This window comes from Danaus plexippus, chromosome 5 (genome assembly GCF_018135715.1).
Source record: "Danaus plexippus chromosome 5, MEX_DaPlex, whole genome shotgun sequence".
Taxonomy (NCBI): domain Eukaryota; kingdom Metazoa; phylum Arthropoda; class Insecta; order Lepidoptera; family Nymphalidae; genus Danaus; species Danaus plexippus.
The window spans coordinates 3,459,292-3,482,161 of NC_083539.1; the positions used below are offsets into that span (position 1 = coordinate 3,459,292).

At 29.3% G+C, this 22,870-nt stretch overlaps 2 protein-coding genes and 1 long non-coding RNA gene across 13 annotated transcripts in view; 2 read left to right on the plus strand and 1 right to left on the minus strand.

The window, feature by feature from the left end:
• Positions 1-12,097, minus strand: part of LOC116768909 (protein lap4) — a 55,884-nt gene extending 43,787 nt beyond the window's left edge. For all 11 annotated transcript variants that reach the window (XM_061528311.1, XM_061528313.1, XM_061528319.1 and 8 more), the window contains exons 1-2: positions 11,774-12,097; positions 10,168-10,285 (exon numbers count right to left, since the gene is read on the minus strand). In XM_061528311.1, coding sequence (XP_061384295.1) covers positions 10,168-10,285; positions 11,774-11,932 — 277 coding nt within the window. In that variant the 5' untranslated portion in view covers positions 11,933-12,097. The remainder of the gene's footprint in view (positions 1-10,167; positions 10,286-11,773) is intronic.
• A 558-nt stretch (positions 12,098-12,655) lies between these two features.
• On the plus strand, positions 12,656-15,438 carry LOC116769145 (pyrroline-5-carboxylate reductase 3). The gene is made up of 5 exons (XM_061529393.1): positions 12,656-12,889; positions 13,024-13,274; positions 13,425-13,646; positions 13,810-14,021; positions 14,662-15,438. Exons 1-5 carry the CDS (start codon positions 12,817-12,819, stop codon positions 14,723-14,725), a joined length of 822 nt encoding a protein of 273 aa, XP_061385377.1. The 5' UTR covers positions 12,656-12,816; the 3' UTR covers positions 14,726-15,438.
• A 3,806-nt stretch (positions 15,439-19,244) lies between these two features.
• On the plus strand, positions 19,245-22,321 carry LOC116769222 (uncharacterized). Its single transcript, XR_004353448.2, has 3 exons — positions 19,245-19,449; positions 19,944-20,330; positions 21,329-22,321. It is a non-coding gene; the product is annotated as an uncharacterized LOC116769222 (long non-coding RNA).
• The last annotated feature ends 549 nt before the right edge of the window (positions 22,322-22,870 follow it).

A 22,870-nucleotide genomic window follows, 5' to 3' on the forward strand; every position in this document is an offset into this window, starting at 1 on the left:
CAAAATTCACATAGAATGCGTAATCGTAAGCGAGTACATTTTAATGTGACTTTTAGTGTGCAATACATTTAATAATTTAAATAAAGAATAAAGAATTAATATTAATGAAAATGCTCTATCAATACCTATGCTTTTAATATATAAATAAAACTATTTGTCTTCGGATTTACTTAGAGTCTTCCACTATTCTATATTTGAGCAGAGTTTTTATGTACTTCGCAATAACCGTGATCATTCACACATTATATTCTAATTCTTCATATTGTTATGAAAAATACGATCCACTTTAGGATTAAGAATTTTTTTTTTATTCACACATCCATATCGTCATACAACTAGCTAGCTATAGCTTATACACTTAAAAGGTAACTGGAGTTTCTCGATAGACGCAATAAATTGCTATCTAATTATAAATTTTAATTAATATAAATCGAACGTTAAAACCGTTTTCCTGTTATTAAGTATTTTGCAAAACTTACAAACAATGTAAAATTTGTGCTATCAAAGAAAAATAGTTTTATTCTTCTAAATATTTTCGTAGACGAAACAAGGATATTGTATTGGTTACATCATATGAATTGAGATGTAGACACACGGACGGCGGCGATTATAAAAGTAATAAACAATTGTTCTGTTGTTACATAGCGTTAATGTAAACGTTCAGATTTTTAGCACAAGGTCGTATACACCACAATATTTAACAGACAATACATTTTCATAATTCCCATGGCTAGGAACTCTGAACATTCCAACGCTCCTCGTTCTTAATTTGAGAATCCATCGTAAATATAAACAAGAACACTTTCAACGTACATAATTCATCACATATTCAAATCGTCGATGGTTTGTTAATTAAGAGTATTAAAATGATATTGTTTAACTAAAGCTGAAAGTGTGCTAAGATTGAGATGAAATAGAGAACTAGAGACCGGTCCCGGCTTTACACGGGTGGGTATAAGATATTTTATTTTTATTTTACCGCTTATTTATATTTTTGTTGCCGTTTTATTTTTCAAACGCGTTACCACATTATCCGTTTATATTGACAAACTGATTATTTACTTGCTTTTTTTTTATTCAAGTAACATATTTAATCTTTATTGAGAGAGACTATTCATACATATTTTTAATATAGCAAATGTAACTAAGAAAGAATGTGCCTTCCAATGGTTAAAGATGTTTTGAAATCACCACAGTAGTTTTCGAGTATATTCATTACAAACACACACTCACCTTAATATTTGTTTTTTCCGCTTCATAATATTAATGTTCATGTGTAGATAAATACCAATATTAATATTATGACATGTAATTTGTTCGATACGATTGGCTTCAATTGAAAACACGTGAAATGATTAAAATAAACATCAAAAACGTTGGTAGGCGGTGTAACGAACACCGCACTGTAATGAAACATTTTCGGGAACACGTAAACAATGTATCGGTGACTATTAGAATAGCAACACATACATACACGTATATTAAATGATAGGTATTTAAAATACAATAAAATCAAAACCATTTACTATATTTCGCGGTACAACCGTGATCACGGGCAGACGAGATGTGACACTCACTGATGAGGCACTCACATCTCGTCTGCCCGTGATCACGGTTGCTGAAAAGTAACCGAAACTTCGGGATTATGTAGTTTTAAAATAATAAAATCCGCGTAGTATATCCGAAATATATTGGTTTCATTTAAATGAATAAAACTCGCGAAAATCTTAGATCTCACCATTTACTACACTTCCGCTAAAAAATAACAGTTTCGAAACTCGTTTATTTCCATATCTTTAACTAATACTAACTTTTATATCGATGTGATGCAACAAATTGAAAATGAAATGTATTTTCATCATTATATTATCAGTGTTAAAGTATGAGTTTAATTGAATTATTCATAAACGTATTATATTTTTATTGTTATGTATTAGCAGTTTGTTAGTACATTAAAAATACATTAATCAACAGTTGTAAATAAAACTTTTATTATAGATAAAATCTTCAAAGGCTTCGCGAGACGAGACGCTAGTTTTAATTAAAAAATATTTCATTCTTCTCATTTCTTTTTATATTTTTACCTTTCGAAAAATATAAATTTAAGTTCTAAAAATATACGCGAATATTAATAATAATTAATATAAACATTGATGATCAATTTTATGCAGTGAATAATAATGAAAAAGCATACAAGTCTAAGTATGGAATTACTAAGGTATAAGTATAATATCAAATATATCGTATAACGGGTAAAACGTATTGTATACAGTTGAAGTAAACTTTACACCGGCCTCGTACGTCGCATACCAGAGACCTAGTTTTGCCATAGTTTGTATAACAACTAAAGTATGCATTTATTAATTACATGAAAACATAGTTACGAGCTTCGAACGACGCCGAATGCTCTTTTTAAAACTGCCAAATATACTAATATTATTTTCTATTTTAATTATAATAAAACCAGACTAATTTAAATCTCATTCTCAGAAGGATTCTTAAAGAAGAACAGATTATACGCCAGGAGTTCGACTGCGGTAATTCTGTTAATAATATATGAGATAACTTATTAAAATAACGAACTTGGCTCGGGCGAAAACAATCTGTACTGAAGAACAAACTTAACTTTTTAAATTACTTCTTACTTGATTCGTTTTACTAAATTGTTTTGACTTATATATGATTTTATATTCCGCTCTACAAACTGGGTGAATTTCAATTAAATACTCAAAATTATTTTATATTGATCGACCTCCATTGATTCCTGACGGTGACAGACAACAAAGTATCTCACAATGTTAACGTTATTGAATTATCAGAAACAGTATCCTAAAAGGACGATTCAAGGTGAGCATAGGCTGGTATTAAGTGACCTTATGGTTACATAAATGTAAATTATATAAATCGGAAATACTATTTATAACTAGATGCACCATAAACAACACTTTTAATATTACAAAAACCGGTTCCATAATTCCACAACACTAACGGTAGTGCGCATTGATATCCGGTCTCGCGGCTGACATTCCAACGAGTTTGCCATCATTAATATCATTTGTCGGACTTGGAAGTACATTTATGGACGCGTTAACAATAAGCATTTCATCGTCAGTGGACGCCCAATAGAAAGTATCTGGGTCGTATTGAAGACTCGTCGGATGATGACGTCACTCACAAAAGCCAGACAGTTTAAAAATCTCCGAGATCAAGGTTTCCATCACCTGACCGATGTTTATGCTAGAGAATGGTTTATTATTTCAGTTTTTTTTTTAACGTTGCCGGTAAAACGGTTCGCTTACGTTATACGTTGGATGTAAGTGAGGCTATTTCCGTGTGCTGCGCCCAGCTACTGAGAATATGTCTTTAAGTGCATTTCTTTGTTTATGTTAGGGGTGAATGGCTTTTCAAAGAAATATGAAGCCTGTATCATGTCAAGCTTTATTTGAAATGTCTTTGGAAGAAGATTGAAGATCCCCGCTTAGATCCCGGTTGAAAAGAAACCGTTTTGGTGCACGTCACAAGTTTGTTTATATACGTCTCGTGTTGTATTGGATATAATTTTTATAGTAAAAAATTGAATATATTTTCTTAACAAGTTATGTAACTGGTAAGAAGATAAATTTCTATATAAATAGTGTGAAACCTTTAAAACGATAACACGCATCTGAGACTAATCGAAGCACCTTACGATTAAATAATATATGTAGGTTATTTGTAAATTCTCTTATATATTCAACGCCTATAGATGCCGAGATATTTTATTTGAAACTCCTTATTTATTAACATTAGCTTTGTAATGTGTATATGAAAATAGCAACCAATAGGTATATTGTGAGGTATTAAGTATTATAGCAATTAAGATATATAGAATATTGTTTGTGAAGCATACGGACAATCATTTCCATGTACATTTAAGAGGAGGCATAACATCCGTTGCGGAGCTCAAAACATCAAATGCGAGGTGTTTAAGGAAATTACCTAACATCGTACTTATTAGAGTCACAAGTTGTTATTACAAATATAAATACACTGGTTGATTCCCGCAAGTTTTCTCGGCTACTTTTAACTTACATTAGTTTTAAGTTTATAAAATTACGGAACATCACATTACTATAGAATAAAAACAGAGAACAACCTTTTACATCGCATCTTCACATAATTAAAATAACTTTTATATTTAATTAAAAAGCCCAAAATAATTAAAAGTAAATATTTTCATCTATAGAAATAAGGTAGATAACAAAATCCAACGTTTTTTATACCTCGAATGCAATGAGAAAAGAAAGAAAAAAAACAATATAGCGAGTTAGGCAGTCTCGCGTGGCTTGCTCTAGACAGAGTTGAATCCCATTACAGTGTTATTGAATTGTTTGTAATACAAAAGCTATGAGCAAGTGGACTGTGCCGATCCACCGCCCTCAATAATAGAAGCCCCGGACACAATGTATAGCCTGCGGATGAAAATTCATTCCCAGTCTCTATAAACGTACACAGTTACATCGCTATATCATTAGCCACAAAACGCTCCACTACCACATAGCTTGTTCATATAAACCAACACATACAGTATACGTAGTCTGATCGAGTACTGAAACAACGTAGATATATAATTATGTACCTACTAAAATAGATTTATAATTGAACAATATCGAATAGTATGTAGTTTCTATTTAGTAACACACTAAATATACCTTATATCCCCTACATTATAACTTTATTACCGTTACAAACGAAAACACAATACATGTGTTGTACTATACACATATGGACACATACAACGAATCAAATGCACTGATAATTTGTTTAAAGTATTTTTTTCTATAATTTAATTTTCATTGATCTTGATGAGGATTGTATAACTATTAGTGCTTGTATGTTTGTTTGTGTGGTTTAATAACGTTAATGTGCTATTCCGATACGTTTGTAACGAGCTCGCAACACGAACACGCACACGTTTCAGTAACACCTGCGAATTTGAACTCGTTTTCAGCGAGATAACTCTGTTTTATTGCTTCTCAGTTGAAAATTTTATGAATCACTCTAATATGTGACTTGCTCACCTATATAACTCATTAAAATTTAATGCTTTCGTCTCGCTAATGTAGATTCTAACATAGACTGATTTCTAGCCCTATGTAGGATTTTATGTAGAAAAATTATAATACATTAACGAGATAGGAAGCAAAATACAATTTATTAAAAATAAATAGCAAAAAAGGTATATAATACATACATTAATAAAAGATTACAACGGGACAAAAAATATATATAATATGGTGTACTTAGGGAATAGTTTGAAGAATATTTTCATATATGGAGCAAACTATATTACGAAATACGGGATTAACACGGAATTGGAACCGGTTTAAGTGTGATCTCACTGTCTGGTGATTCCATGGTGTTACGTGACGGCCCGAACCAACGATCAGTATATTAAAACATAGCAAACAAAACACACATACATTCATCTACAAAACAGTGTTAAATTAAAAACTTATTTCGATACCTATACAACTGAATCTAGACACTTTTGTCGTCCACTGAGCATCACTAACAAAGCATATTGGACTGTTAAAATAAAATAAGAAAAAACGTTATTTTTGTTCTTAAAATATTAACTATTATTTTACACTTCACTTCACGATAACTTCACGATGAATAATATAGTCCAAAAATAAGAAATACAATAATCCTAATATACAATATGGACATAATATTTGCGATCATATAACGGTGTAATTAATTTCTAAACTGTACCAATTATTTTGTATCGTTTGTCATAACATTAAACGTACGTGAATACATCACGCTCATTTAACCGACGTTTGTTGTTTGAAATAATTTGATTGATTTAACAAATATTATAGTCAAAAATTTTTCCAATACAATACCAATAGCGAAACTTTTAAATTTTGATACAAATAAATTATATCTGATAAGCGTAAACAACTGTCTGGAAATTGTAAATTATGTATTAAATTAAGTAAATAAAAGAGAAATCTAGGTGGTTTGCTGAAGCATAGAAGGTTATGGGAGATACGATCCGAGATTGCGATGCGGCGTGGGAGCGGTGACGATCGACAATAAAGAGAGGTTCAATAGCCGAATAAGTTATACCATCTAAAGTATAAACGAATAAACCAGTTATGACAAAGTTTTTATACTTCTTTTATTAGAAATTACTATACGATTCATTCACACTGTATTGATACCATTAAAATTATTATATTATGTATCGATGTTATTTAAATATACTCATAAACAGAAATGGCTTGCAAACGAATATACCTATATTTTTATTTGTATTTATTCGTTCGAATATTTGGCAGTATGATATACGAGGTTATAATTAATTCCGACGAATCCCTATTGATCGTTTATTACATTAATTTTAACCAACCAATAAGAGATTAAATCTAATGTTATATAACTTTGCCGTTTACTGAGAAAATTCTTAAAAACTTACTGCTTGGATTTTCTCTTATCTATTTCGTAACAAATCAGGAAATTGATATCTTACGGATAACAACTTTAACCCGCTTTACACATTCCAAGCACTGCAGCGGAATATAGGAAATATATGTAAATTAAGCCTAGTTTAAGTATACGGGAATAAATACAATAACTACAAATATTTAATGTTCAAAGTTTAAATACTTTTTTTTTTTAATAATTTTGTATATATGAATAAATCGTTTTCTTACGATAGATTCCATTAATAACATTAAAATCCCGTCTCAACTAGATTATGAACTGGAGCCAACGTATTGTATTGAATTGGTTTGGAGGCAGTTAACTGTGAATAACACCGAACACATTTAGTCCGCAGGAAATCTAGTCCATCTACACGGGTCGCTGGGATTGCAATTAAACCACGAACCGTGAACTTGGGTGCTTCCGATGGAGCTTAATTCAAACACACTCACACCTCAAGCTCAACGCCGTGTTACGATTTATATTGCAGTATATCATAAAATACAGTAAGTATCATCTTCACGCTACATACACATTAACAGTTTTTCATTCATAAAGATACGCATATATAGTATTAACTTGGATTAATGAATGAAAAACGGAAAAACGCTTCGTAAGTTGTGACGATACAAACTAGGACGACGCATATTGCTTTACTAATATACCATTTGATAAATATATTAAAATAGAACAGAGAAGAATAGTGGTGGTTATCTAATTTGTATGTCTTCCTTGAAACAAAAAAAAATCTGAATCAATTATAATCAGTGCTCTGGGTGTGACACGTTATAATAGTATAAAAATTTTCAGAAAAATATTGGAATACAATTATTTTGTTGATTCAAAGTTTCTCATAAAAGGTCCACGAACTCAACGAGATCCAAACAACAAATGTTATTGAAGTGACCCGAGGGTTGGGTTTGTCTTTGACGATAAATTTTTCCATAAAATATTTATTCGTACTTGTTTTAAATCGTAAAGATATCACGTTTTAAAATTGTACAGCTGTCTCGAGATACCGCGTTAAAACTGATGTTAGGTTATTTAAGATTTATTGCGAAACGTCCAGTGGTTTTTAGTGTAATTGCCCATAAGAGGATAGAGATATGTAGAACAAAGCAATTTACAAAGAGAAATAATTATATGCTACACTCAGACAATGGCAACCTCAAGAACAAAATATCACAACTTCTGTTTCCGATGGAACTTTTATTGACAAAATTTATGACGTAAGATCACAGAGACCGATTTCAGAGAAAGTCAATTTAAATATGATGCTCACTTCTTTATTTATAAGACGGGTAATTTATAAGTATGTCACGAACAGAGCGATGACATGTTAGCTTTTGGTCACAAATTATAAATTGAATATTAAACATATAATACATTTATTTCGCTACTAAAAATAATAAGACGGTATAGTGTATATTCTTTATAATATTATGTATCTGTACCTTAAAAAAGTATGAAAATAATGTCGATTTATAAAAAAAAAAAAATTAAGTGATATCAATCACAAATAAATATTCTTTTTTTTTCAGTAAACTAAGTTACATTTAAATTTTAATAATGACAAGATATAATATGAACAATGTACAGTTTAAAATCCTAAAAAAACCAGTAATTTTTAATAAACCGTTAAATTAAATTCACTGATTATACTTCTTGAACGCTATATACACACGAGTGTGTTACCGAATCGTCTAAATTCTACACTTCAAGGCCCGAATCAAAGTGAATTTTCAATGGCTTGCTAATTGTGCAGCTCTATTAGAGTCCAGGGTTGTGTACAATCGACTCGATTGTATTATGACGTTACATTTGAATTCATCACCGGCCCCGAATACATCACCATCATACATTACAAATAAAATCAACGTGAACATATTTAGAGAAAATAAAAATTATATTTTTGTTACATGTATTATACATATAACAAAAATATAATGTCAATAATGAGATCTAAGACTTTCGCGAGTTTTATTCATTTAAATGAAACTAATATTTTTCGGATATACTACGCGTGCCTTATTTTTTTTTTTTCTGTTAAAACTACTTACTTTTCAGTAACCGAAACGTCGGGAGTATATAGTTTGAACAAAAAATAAATAAAGCACGCGTAGTATATCCGAAAAATATTAGTTTCATTTAAATATTGTCAATAAATTGTTAATTCACTATTAAAAATTATTTTCATATTGAAATTCAGTTTCGAATACCAATATAGAACATACCATATTTTTGTTTTATTATGTTTTATTTATGTGTTGAATTAATATCCTAATAAGAAGAAGTGACAATATCAAATCAAAATTAGAGAAAAAATACATAGGAAAATCTTAATTCATTAAATCTAATAAATTCTTGAAGGTATTTACGTAATTATTAACACAAAGCTATATAAATTATAAAGGCCGTATGTGTAACACTTAACAATTTAAAAGTGGTTTCATAAGACGACTTTTTTCTATGAACTTGAATGCCGAGTCGTTCCTTTCTTATTATATTTAAAGAGCAAAGAAGGATTATTATGAGCCTTAATTGTTACTCATGGGTATTTAAAATATTTACTATTATAAGTACGGTTATCACTTTTAACACTAACGAACTAGTAGTCTGCAGTTTATCATATATAATATCAAAATTAATGTAATCATTTTATTTTAAGTATTAAATAGAATGAACTATTTCTTTAGTCTGACAATATAAACTTAACAAACGTATTATTCCAGTACTAAATTGGATAACGCTTGACAAAACAGTATATACAGCATGTTGCGAATAATTTTCCCGATATACATTTAACACCTGCCCAATACGTTTTGATATGCGATGTGACGAAGCGGCACGCTATACGCATACAAATTATCCAAACTTGATCAAATGGGTTCGACCGATAGTTTTAGTATAACCGTGACGTTTATATTTGATTATACACGTTAAGTTTATAGTACTTAGGGTTGTGTTTTATGACTGGCAAGTATAAGAAATTTATAAGGAAAGTTTTTGCACAACACTTCAAGGAATTGAATAAATAGTATTGTCATTTTAGAAAACTTCAATGACATAATAAAACCCAAATATATATATATTCCAATATAATAAACTGTATTGTAGTTAATGTATACTACTTCATTCTATTCCTGTTTTGTTGTTGTTTGTATTAATATAAATATATTTATATTATAAGTCATACAAAAAATTCATTGAGCTACTTATGATGTAAAAGAGTTTTCGATTAAGCATGATTCCAAAGATCCCATTGTGACATAGCAAATACCAATTTCTTTATCACTTATTATATGTGACAAGTATTTTTATTCCGTTAAATTCTAATGAAGCAATGATGACATCCTGATTATGGAATAAGGAGTACTATAGGATAAACGAGGTGTACTTAGGATGTGCTCATAGGTTAATCGAAACCTTAAAGCCGAGGTAGGTAATTCACTTATATATATTGCTTGATATGATTCCATTTTTGAAACTTAACATTTCATATACTTAGTATTGACACATTAAAGGATGTGTTTAAATAATTCGGACAGGAAACAGTTTATAAGAGTCATATATATATATCAATAATTAATTTATCCTCCACAAACAATATGCATGTATCAGCATCAGTATGTTTGGAGAATTTTATATATAGCAAAAAACAAGTAATAACCAAACAATAGAAAATGAACTCACCATTTCTTGAAACATCTAGCTCGACTAAATTTTCAAAATTTTGTATATCAGGCGGAAGTTTGTGAATTTCATTATCACTTAAACCTAGTCTTCTAAGACGGTGAAGTCTGAAGAAATTCTGAAACAAATTAAATTCGAAAATTTTATAAGTCATTTAAAAAACACAAAATAAATAAAAACAGATACATTCATTAAATACATAAAAATATTATATAATCTTACTAAACAAAAAATAATTTTAAATTTTATATAGGTATAATTTATTTATAAATGTATGAGTAAAATTCAAATACATATGATAATTATATTAATCAAATTGTAAAATTATATTTAAATCATAAAGAAAACCAATTAACAACCAATATTAGTTAATGTCGGTTGTTACAAATCACTTTTATTACAAAATAGTTTGAAATTTCTAAACTCCTATTAATTTATTAGGACGGTAATTGAATAAAGCCATAATGACTGTACAATGTTATATTTTGAATACCAATGGAAAATAAATGGTAATCTTGGCATTCAATGAAAGATATTTTTGTTTATACAAAGGATTTCTTGTCATATATATCAATAGCAATTATTTATACAGAGTAAAAATACATCTTTAGTATCAATTCAAAGTTTATATATAATTCAAAATATATATAATGATATACAAACATCACTTCCGCTGTTAATATTTAATAAAATAAAATTATGCAGTACAATAACATATACAAGCTCTTATCTTAAAATACCAAAAATGAACCATTTTTATTATACACCTCTATGGATGTATGATATCTGTGAATTCTAATGTCCTTCCATTTTTCTAATGTTAACTCTTTTTGTCATTTTAAAGTAATAAATGCCAAATTCTAAAGCTTGAAATTATTTTTATGAGAAATAGATGTTTCTCAAGGTATTTGAGAAATTAGGCGGCTAAGCCAGCAACAACTGATTGAAATACATTTGTCTACATTAGACTGTACCTGTCGCTATGGTTAAATATCACTCATAGCTCCTAGAATCCAAAAAAAACTCAATAATTGTACCTAATATTTAGAAGTACTAGAAGTTTATTCACATTACAGCCTTTAATAATGCAGACAGTGGTATTTGTTGAATTAATTTGCTATATATTTTTAATTTTTATTATAGTACATTTTTATTCAATGTGCAAAAAAAAAATAAGGTATATTATTCTAAGATTTATATGATGAAATAAATAAAATCTATATTCTCCACTTATATTTGTTAAAATTTGCTAAATTTATAGGTCATGTATAATAAATGAAATTATATTTTATAACATAAAAAAATTATAAGTTATTTTACAGCAAAGAAATATAGATGGCTACTGAGGGAGAAGCTTCTAAAACAAGAAGCTTCTAAAACAAGTTCTAAAATAATTTTGTATGACCAAAATAGCTAAAATCTTAATAATGTAAAGAATAAGTGGCCACAATGTATAAAAAATTACAGATACGTTTTCAAAAAGATGTCAATTTATTCAATATTGTATACAAGAAAAATTAAGTAAGAATGTTTACGCTATTTACATCTACTGATAAGGTGAACGCCCACGACAAGAATATTGTAATTTAATCAAAACACAACTTACTTTCGGTAAATCTCGTATATGATTTGCATCTAGAAAAAGTTCCTCCAAACTCCTGGAATATCGTAAAATGTCTTCAGGTACTGTTGGCAAGGAGCAATGCCGCTTGTCTACACATTCCACTTGGCGATTACATTTGAACAAAGGTATACATCGAAACATGTTGGACACTACACTTTAACCAAACTTTTAATTATTAAGTCACTATCACGACACATATTTGAACACTTTTAGAATTGAAGCACTACTTCAGCATTTTAAAACTGATCAACGATATCAAAATACGCCAAAAGTTGGTAAAAACACCTCACCCTCGAAAATGAAGCCACAAACTAAAGGAATTGCCAGTTAAATTAATCAAACCCAATGAAATTGGGAATTACAGACTATAAAATAATAAGGAAATATTTAGATGAGTAAGCGAAAGTCATGCTGTATTAAATATATATATTCATAGTGTTTATATTTTTTTTTCTCTATTTTATTTGATAGAAAATAAACATATATATTAACATATTCTTTTGTAATTAATATGTATATGTATAGTTAGGATGTGAATTGTTAAAATAAAACTTAATGAATTATTTTCGAGACTTAGCATTTAAACATTTATTGTGCCAAAACTGATGAATTATTTTTAGTTGCTCTATATTAAAAAAAAATGATTAATTTCTATCTAGTTTTGACCTTGGCTTGACTTTTCTATATAAGTGTTTATTTAACTAAAAAATAATTGTTACACCTTTTTAGAAGAAAGTTATTAATTTTTTTATAATTTTAAGTACTTTATAGTATAATATTAAAATGGGCTCTTCTCGACACGACCCAGGTTGCCAAATGACATTTCCTAATGTCACCAGCGAAAAGTCGCAATTTAAATTACCGACCGATTGAAGAATTTGAATAGGTACCTACTTGTGGTTTAATTGCAGTAAGCAGTTTATTAGGTTATTTGTCAGTGTCTGTCTTAATATATAGAAATTTATTATAATACTATATTATATCAATACTTTTTCACGTACATTTACTGTAGAGAAATAATAGAAATGCAGTTAAAGGTAGGCTTTGTTGGTGGTGGAAATATGTCAACTGCGATTGTACAAGGGATATGCAAAAATGGTATGATAATTATATTATGAGGTTAAATTTGTGATCAAGCATTTTTTAACCATATTAAAAATCACATTTGTTTCCATTTTACTGTTATAGTTTTTAAATATTTAAAATGACTTACATATTCATAAATATTACAGAAATCCGCGATTCCTTAAATATCTGGGTCTCAGGACCCCATAAGGAAAATCTTGAACATTGGAAACAATATGGTGCGAATGTAACAACTAGCAATGGAGAAGTTATTTGTAATTGTGATATAGTATTCATTGGAGTGAAACCTGCAATGCTGGATAATGCTTTATGTAATTGCTACTTACCTACAAAAGATCCTAAAAATATTCTGTTCATATCTATGCTTGCTGGAGTGAACATACAAAAATTGAAACAGGTTAATTTTAATTTATAATAATAAGTGGTATGTCTTTGACTTTATCACATATAATATAACATGATCACTATGTAAATTCATTTGACAAACAAACCTGGAAATTGAAAACAATTGATAATATATGAATATTTTTTTCTAATTTATTATCAGGTGTTGAAGCAGTTGCCTTTTAATTCCAATGTGATCCGTATTTTTCCAAACACACCTATGTCGGTGGGTGCGGGTTCATGTTTATATGCCATAGATGAAAATGTAACTCTAGAACAGTGTGCTGTTTTGGAGAAATTACTAGCCGGCTGTGGACTGTGTGAAAAAGTTTCTGAACCATTGATGGACTCGTTGGGAATTCTGACAGGATGTGGACCTGCATTTGTAAGTTAAAGGTCAAAAAAAGAAATTAAGGGCCTTAAATACCATTATAATATTTACAAAGTAATCCAAACCATACTATGACATTACTGAATACAATTATTGTCTTATTATAACAACATTTTTTGAAGGAAAAATATTACAAATACCTGATTTCATATTTCAGATGTACATGGTAATTGAAGCCCTGGCTGATGGTGCAGTAAAACAGGGTGTTCCCCGAGCTATGGCCCTCCGACACTCAGCTCAAATGATGGCCGGCAGTGCAACCATGGTGTTACAAAGCAATAAGCATCCGGGACAGCTAAAGGATGAAGTCTGCTCACCGGGAGGATGTACCATCGCTGGAGTTACTGCCCTTGAGAATGGGAAACTAAGGTAATCTCTAAAAAAGAATTTAAATAAGTATGGGTTGCTATATAAAAATCTTTTATATCTATAAAAAAGAAATAGTGTCATAATTGTCCATCTCTTGTATTAAGAGACATTGATATAAGTATTTGATATTAATATAAATATTTATATAATGAGAACTAAGGCTATTGAAAGTGTTCATTGAAATAAAACTAGTATTTTCTGATTTATTACTTTTTTTTTATTATTTTATACTACACACTCCCGATGTTTTGCTTACTTTGCAGCAACCATCATCACGGGCAGACAGATACTTATACACTAATTGTCTCATGTATCTATAAATGTGTTATTTTTCATTTTGGATTGCATACTTATATACAAATTTTTGTGAATAAAAATGATATCACTGTTCACACATTTTAAATTTCACTGTAACATTGGTCAAATAAGACAAAATTATGAGATAGAAAAATTTATTCCATGCATATGCATATATAATTTCAATTTCATGCATGTATATTTAACTTTTACATAATGGTTGATATTGTTTTCACATGGAAATTATAGTCTTAGAACCAATTTAAATGCTTTATATTTTCTTGTTACAACAGTTTAATCTAATATAATATTAATTTTATAATATATTTGTAACTTATTTCAGGGCTACAATGATCAATGCTATAGAAGCAGCGACATTAAGAGTCAAGGAGATGAGCAAGAATTAATAGTTTGTCTTGGGCCTTAGTTAGTAGAAGTATTGATGACAATCACTATATGAAATAGAATTATATACTTCATTACATGACAGTTGACACTTAGTGATTTAATTTTTTTTTAATTTCATCAATGCATATTTATTATCTGTGAAGTATTTAATGACATAAAATATGTATTATCAATTTATTTATTGAGTATTTCTGCACAATTCAATTATGTATTTGTAATTTCTTCGGGTATAGCATTTTAGAATGTTTTATATGCAATACTTATAGTTTTGTATTACTTTTGAACAGTATTGTATCTCATTATTGTGAATCTCGACTTTTAGTATTTATTTCTGTGATATGAACACAGTATTACCTGTTTATAGTTTGTGACTTAATAGAGACTAACAAAAAATGTATGTATGGGTAAGAAATGGAACTTATAATATTTCTTAAATATATATATATATATATTTTAGTGCAAAATAAATATTTTAATATAATCAAAGTGACATTATAATCTATAATTTGTGTGATAGCCATTTTTAATCTTATCCGTTTTATGTTACATGTATTGTACAAAGTATTTTATATGTTACATATTTATTTTGATACGCTTATTATTTTTTCTTACATGTTTTATGTACAATGTATTACATTTAAAGTTTATATAGAGTGTAAAATGGAGTTAAATGTTAAATGTTACCACTAAAAATCCATAATATTGAAAAATATCCTGTGTTTTATTTTCTTTTCCAATCGTGTTTGGCAATCCTTTTATGATTTTTGAAGTCAAACCATTTCTTCGTGATTCAAACTATTCTTGTTCCTCCTTGATTGAGTTACATTTTTGACTTCACAAGCGAATTTACCAATTTAGGTTGGAAAAACTATAACTTACGTCATTGACATGGAGGTAAGAACTAAATGCAGTATTCAATATAAAAATGTGGAGATTCATTGAGAAATCTATTTATAAATTATAATTATGAAAGCCAATTCCTTATTTTCCTTAATTCATCAACGTTGGAAACCAAACAGCGGGTTTATGCAGGTAGCATTTTCTTGAAACCGTCACATTCCTCCCTATCGTATTTCTTATATGATACAAGAAATAAATTGGGCTCTATTTAATACGTTGGCTTTTGTACTTTTCTGTTTACATAAAGTCAGTGATGTTTTTCTTCGTGGAAGAAATAGATCTTTCTTGTCGTCTGTTGTGGAGTATACGGATGGTATGGATGTATGCACACCGTTTTCCTTGTAAATAGGAACAGCGACATTTTTCGCGCCAGACCAACGTTTATATCTATACTCCTGTGCCTTTGAACATCCATCATAATTTCTTCGTCTTCCTCGCCCTTAAAACAACTTATGTTTTTAAATGTCCTATGAACTTTGGAGAAATTAGGCTTCAATCCAATTTTAGGAATTTTTAGAAATAGCTTCCAGTTCCTGAAGCTTCTGCTTTTTCCTTGTTTCTTATCTTTTTCTATCAATTGTTTATTGTCATCAAGTAAGAGAGTCATAAATTCCTTATTTCTCTTAGTAGGAGAAATCAAAGCACACTCTTCCTCACTCATAATTGAACCATCACATTATTGTGCGCAGTATATTCGTTTACTAGTTTGGTATATCGCAGAGAAGATCCTACTTAACTTTGGCATTGATTGAGTATGACGTGCCTGTGATAAGATTATGAAGATTAGGAGCTTTGATTACGCCCATATTTTTTTATAAATTTTCTAATTAATTATATTTTAATATAAAAATGATTCATATTGGCCAGAGAAGGTACGTTTGTATGTTATTTAGTATTTATTTTGTTTTTAAAACTATTATCGAACTAAAAGTTTAAAGCAATGATATAAGCAACTGTAAGCTCGAAGTTTGTCTTTGTACAGGTGTGTAATTATTTTTTTACCTATTACTGGGTACGTTTCTTTCATAAAGGAAAAGGTATATGTAATGATTTCCTTATATTATATAATTATATGTAATTTGATAACTATTTAGATACATACATAATTTATTTATATGTATTTTTCAGCAGTTGGTATTTGTTTCCTAGAAATAAATAATGTGAATATCCTTGAGCATGATAAGAAATGTAATTCTATTAAGTTTCAATAAAGAACTAATTATATACCCGAATGTGACAAATGTGACATATAAATTTGTTTTCGCGTGAATATCACTAAATAAATTAAACTCTTAAAAGTTTGAAGTGAACAGGTTATTACTACCATAAGATTATTATTGGGAAATATTATAGCTCAATTCCATATTCATTATAGATATTGCACACGCTAATTTAATACTATGATTTTTATGTAATTAATTATTAATGAAATTGTTGCTTCAAAAATATCAGGCATAAACTAAATACCGCTGATTACAAAGACGCCTATTAACAATTTTGTTCAAATACGTGTAAATAGAGATTGCTAGTCTACCAACAACAGGAGTTGATTTCTTTTATTATGGCTGTCCTAAAACTTAATTTGATCGTCCTATAATAAAATATTATGCAGATTTGTTACTTCTGATTTGTAGCTCATTATTTAACTTTGTCATTGCTAGCCGGAAACTTGAAAAAATAACATAATGCAATAATTAATTTACAATCGTTGCCCAGTCGAAAAGAGTTGCTGAGTCTTTGTTTAAATATTTATTTCTGTAAATAAATTCATTCACTTTATTTCAATTTTAGGTAGTTCCTATTAACACATTTTATGAAAATTATATGATATTATTATATATTATATCATAAAAACAAGTAAATATATATTTTAAATTAAGACAATCTTAACATATTTTATTTAACTGTTAAGAAAACAAAAATATTGAAGCATTAAACGTTAGTAAGTATTGTAAAATTCGGAAAAGATTATGTAAAATGCTTTTTAGATTTCACAGCATACTTCATTTTGAGAAATTGGCAAAACTATACCGTAACATACTATGTTTAACAATATATTTTGGGCTATTTTTTATTGACCGTTTCATAGTTCTACTTTAATTTGATAACTATTTAGATAATGGCTACTTAAGTATTGTTCGTCTGATAGCGCCATTTGTGTTTACAAAATGAAAGGCGGAGCCGCTGCCTTGAATTAAAAGGTACCTAATTTACGCATTTATCCAGTATGCTATTATTTTCACACGAGCTTTTCGGCAGAATAGTTGACAGAGATTTCGGAAATCAATAATATTGTGATTATTGGTCTTTCTACTCAAATGTAAGTTATCCCACATTGTAATTTTGAAATTTCGAAATATTTTACATTAAATAAAAAAAAAATGTTCATATTAATATTCTGAGTAATATACCAAGACAGTTATAAGTTACTACTAAGATTGTAAGCAGGCATTTGCAACATCTTCCCGGTGTTTTGAATGAAAATGTTATATGCCTTTTTATATAGTATCCAGTCGTTACAAGACTTACAATATCACCAGTAAAATTTAGACGCGACATACTTTATTTATGTAAGGGATACTGATATCAGTTCAGTGTAAATGTTCTTATATTACGTGAAAAAGAATTCATAGAATATAGCTATTATTTTACTTAACGCCTAACATTAAAATTCTTAGATGATTTAGCATTCATTTATGAAAACGTTCCCTTATCCCCCATTTTTTTTATTCTTGTGACAATACTCTCTGCCTCATAATAACGAATGCCTTGCTATAGATAGATTATAACACAGTGTTCTTATAATCCTTTTTGTTTTTGTCATTCATTTTAGTGTGGGACGATGAGAATTTTATTTTGTATGAAGCCGTCTTGTTTTTAATTTAAATAATATACAATATTTTTAATTTCTAGGCTTATATTGACTCATTCCTTAATGTCGGGAAATCCGTCACCTAATCAACCTCTACATTTAGCAAAAGTACCAACCTAATGACAACAACAATAAAATGTTGGCTTAACTATATAATGTATGATGATTCATATAATCCTATTTATCGTACTTGCACTCGTCTTTAGAAGAGCAAGGTTATAGATGTGACTAATCTATCAACGTCTTAATAGGAAATCATGTTTTGTAATATATACGAAAGGAAATTTAAATGTATTTATATAATGAAAAAAGTATAAAATGCAATTGTTACGTATCACAAGGTTCCAACCTTGTGCGCATTTACCATGAGACGTTTTATGTCAATGCCTTCTAACCTTCCTATTTAGATTCTTTGCAATAGAAACGCTAAGTTTTTCTTTGATATTGACAAAGAAAAACATTTATATTAAATTTAAAAACTTCTTTTATGATACCAATTATTAGAAATATAGAAAATTAATTTAGATTTCATTAAATACAAGTATTTTTATCGTTTATTAATTTTAGTAGAACCGTAATTGATAATCAAAACAAATGTTATTTGAATTGCCAGAACAATTAAGGTGTATCATAAGTTGTCATCATATTTACGTCAAAACCTTAATTATTTTACATATAACACTGTCCGTTGCTTCAAGGCCGATGAGTATGTGTATATTTTCCAAGCTATACTAGTCATTAGGGCAATAAGGTAACTGTATTTTCACTTGAGCGTTGAAGCCGCTACAGTGAGGAGCGCTCAAGAGGAATTGCGCTTGCGCATACTTACGTCATTAGTCGCTCATTTTCCGTGTGATCGACTGCACAATATTGGCAAATAATTTGCTTTATTTTTTATTATTTACATTATGTGCTAGGATTTAGTGACAGTGTCTGAAGTCTATTTATTAGGTAAGAAGAAAATGTATATTTTCGTAATGAATTTAGGAATTAAATTGGTAATAAACATTTTTTTATCTAAAACGTGTTATTGATACTATACATATAATATATTTCTATGAAATAGCCTTCACGTTATACATTTCCGATGATTTCTCTTTTTATTTTGAACGAACTGCAGCACTTATTTTATTTTTTATTAAAACTTTTTTCTGGTAATTGTTTTCCCTCGGAATGTGAACTGTTAGATTCGTCTATGGTAATTTGTGCCATTGCATATACTAATGAAAAACAAGAATTTAAGATTGTGTTGTGAGCCTTACTATCTTTTATCATACGATAAATTCACTAAGTATTGATAAAAAGAGTAACAGAACTCAAACTACGTTGAATTCTACCACAATAACAATAGAGTCTTCCTTTGATTTTCAAGTATTTAGACAAATATATTTTCCTGATAAGATATCACGGCGACATTTTGTGACATACATAAACGTTCGTTTTAGTTAACACTGAGTACAACACAAAATGGGCCTGTGTCTTTCATTTGATTGTGGGGATTGTGATGGTTGCGTCAATCCATGTTGCTTGGCCCTGAGTGCTTGTTGCTTAATACCGTGCCTATGCCCCAACGCCTGCGGTGATCAGAACAGGAATCAACCACCAACTGTCATCGTTCAACAGCCTCCTGTTGTAATAGACCAGCAACAACCAGGTTACCCCTATCCCCCTCCGGGAGGATACCCTCCAGGAAGTTACCCGCAAGGGGGATACCCTCCGCCTCCTCCAGGCGGTTACCCTCAATATCCCGGATACCCACCTCAAGGCGGTTATCCCCATCCAATGCAAAGATAGTCTGAAACTAGGATAAGATCTTATATTATTTAAATAAGGTAAGACACGTAGAAGTTGTGTTTGTTCTTTTGTGTTTTTTGTTCTGTACACGCTAATTATGCTTAATAATTAAATTCTATTTACTGATAACATTATTAAGGATATGATCTCATATGGGTTAGATAAACGTTGAGTTGACAATCATATTTTTGATAAGGAATGATTAAATTTTTCCATATTAATTACTTTCAAGCATGACCGTTATTCATTATTACTAACAAAAAGAGATGATTTAATAATATATTTTTGTATTAATTTTTTCTCAATATATAAACGATGTATGTTTTTTATTGATTTCTACATCAAAAGCATTGTCATTTCAGAAACTATTGTTCTACGAAGTTTCCTCTATTTCGATGACGAATTTAGTATTAAAGTGGTTAAGATAATTTATTTATTTATTTATTTATTTCTGTACCAAGAGTAGAAATAGTTACAAAATTAATTACAAAAGAAAAGTGATGCACAAAGGATAACTTATCTCTCAAAAGAGATCTCTACCAGAAACCCTATTGATAGAGGAAACTAGATGAGAAAGCGTGGTGTATTTACACCTGTATTATGTTAAAAGAAATTGATATTTCTAATACATAAGTGCTAACACATAATACTACGATTTTTACATAAGGTTTTCACAAATCATAACTTAATATAGGACGTGATACACGGGAATGTAGAAATTATCATCTATATCATTAAAGTGTCACTTACACATCACGATGTTGCTTTTGTTTTTTGTTCACCTTCGTTTACAAAATCATAATTGCCATACTAGATAAATAAAGACACAGTAATCATTGTACGTCCTATACCTTAAATAGTAGCAAATCTTACCAAAATAATGTCTATATTTTCAAACCTATTAAATAGTTTTATTCCATGTCTGTATCGTTTAAGAGAAATTTGTTTTTAACAAAGCACTATTAATAAATATGGTTTTATTCTGTGAATTTCATTTTCAGAATGAATTTTTCAACTCTGTTAATTTCATTTTCAGAATGGGTTGCAACATATCGTGTCGTCCGTGCTGCTGTTGCTGCATCCCCTGTCTGTGCTGCGACTGCTGCTCGGACCCGCCGCCACGTACTACGGTTGTTCACACCACCCACGTCGTTCAATCGCCTCCGGTCACCGTGATACGTCATGAACCTCCTCCCGCATACAGATAACATTAAAAACAAATAAATATGGGATATAACGACCCAAAATAAATTTAAATTTATTGGCCAACAAAAAATACATTGTTATTCTTAATACACATAAATTAATACATTGAGGCGTTGAATGTTATAGTTTCTTTTAAACTTAGAATGTACTATTTTGTTATACAGGGGTATACCCCGGCCGCTTAGTGTTTGCGTTCCTGACGTCTTTAAATTCGTCATGACTATTGACTAGTAATGTACAATAAATAATATTAATTATATTGAGTAACGTTGTTTATAACATTCATTGTATTTATTTATGTAAATCAATGTATATATATGTATAATTTTTAATAAATTATTATGGTATTAAGCTTACTAAAATGTAGTCTGACAAGTCAAGTCATGTTTTAAAGACTATTATTTTTATTATATTTTTTAATTACGTATATATTTATAAACTTAAAGTTTAGTAACGTAACGTAATACGTTTATTATCAAATACATAAAATTTTGCAGTAAATTTTTGAGAGTTCAATTTTACATGGCCAATCACGATCTGTCAGAAACGTAATCTCTAAATGGCCGGGCTATAGTATTACTTGGAAAGTCGATACTTAAACAATAATTGGATCCAAGAGGGTTTAAAAATATAACTTTAACCTGCCACAGTAGGTATATATCACAAGTCATATTTTTAAATATTTTAGATAAAATTTAAAGAACTATGTATAATGAAAATTGTTCATGACGAGTTAAAAATGTCACATGATGTAGGTATATATAATGTTGACCCTTTCATAGCTTTTTAAGAATGTTCTTTCATAATAAATGTTACCTGTTTATACTCCTCTTTACTTCACTTAACCTCTGTCTAGCAATACTTGTACAGATAATAATTACTGAAAGTATATTTTTATTGATCACGTGGAAAAGGGGGTTATCATATCTTTGTTTTTTTTTTTCGAAAAATTATTAAGTGAAAATTATTTAGCATTTCTGGGTGCCTTTTCTCTAGAGCTAGCCGGTATTACAGAGTTTTTTTAATTTATATTTTTTTAATTTAGGCTATCGTAGAATGAGATGATTTCAATCGTTTAAAATTTTGCCGCTACGATTTTAAGGCATGAGTAAAAAGGATATTGCTGGGATAGTGCTCTTCATCTATGGTTTTATTCCACTTACCATCAGTTGGAATGAAAGTCAAGTTCCACCCAGTCCGTAATTATAAAGAAAGATTCATATATATTTAAATAAAGATAGGGAAGAATCGATTTCTAAAGAAATACACTTTAGAAACCATGTTGTCTCTTGTTTACAAACATGAAGTTCTCAAACGTCTTTAAATTTTGTTATATTAATACTTTTGTATACACCGAAGGCGCTCGAAATAT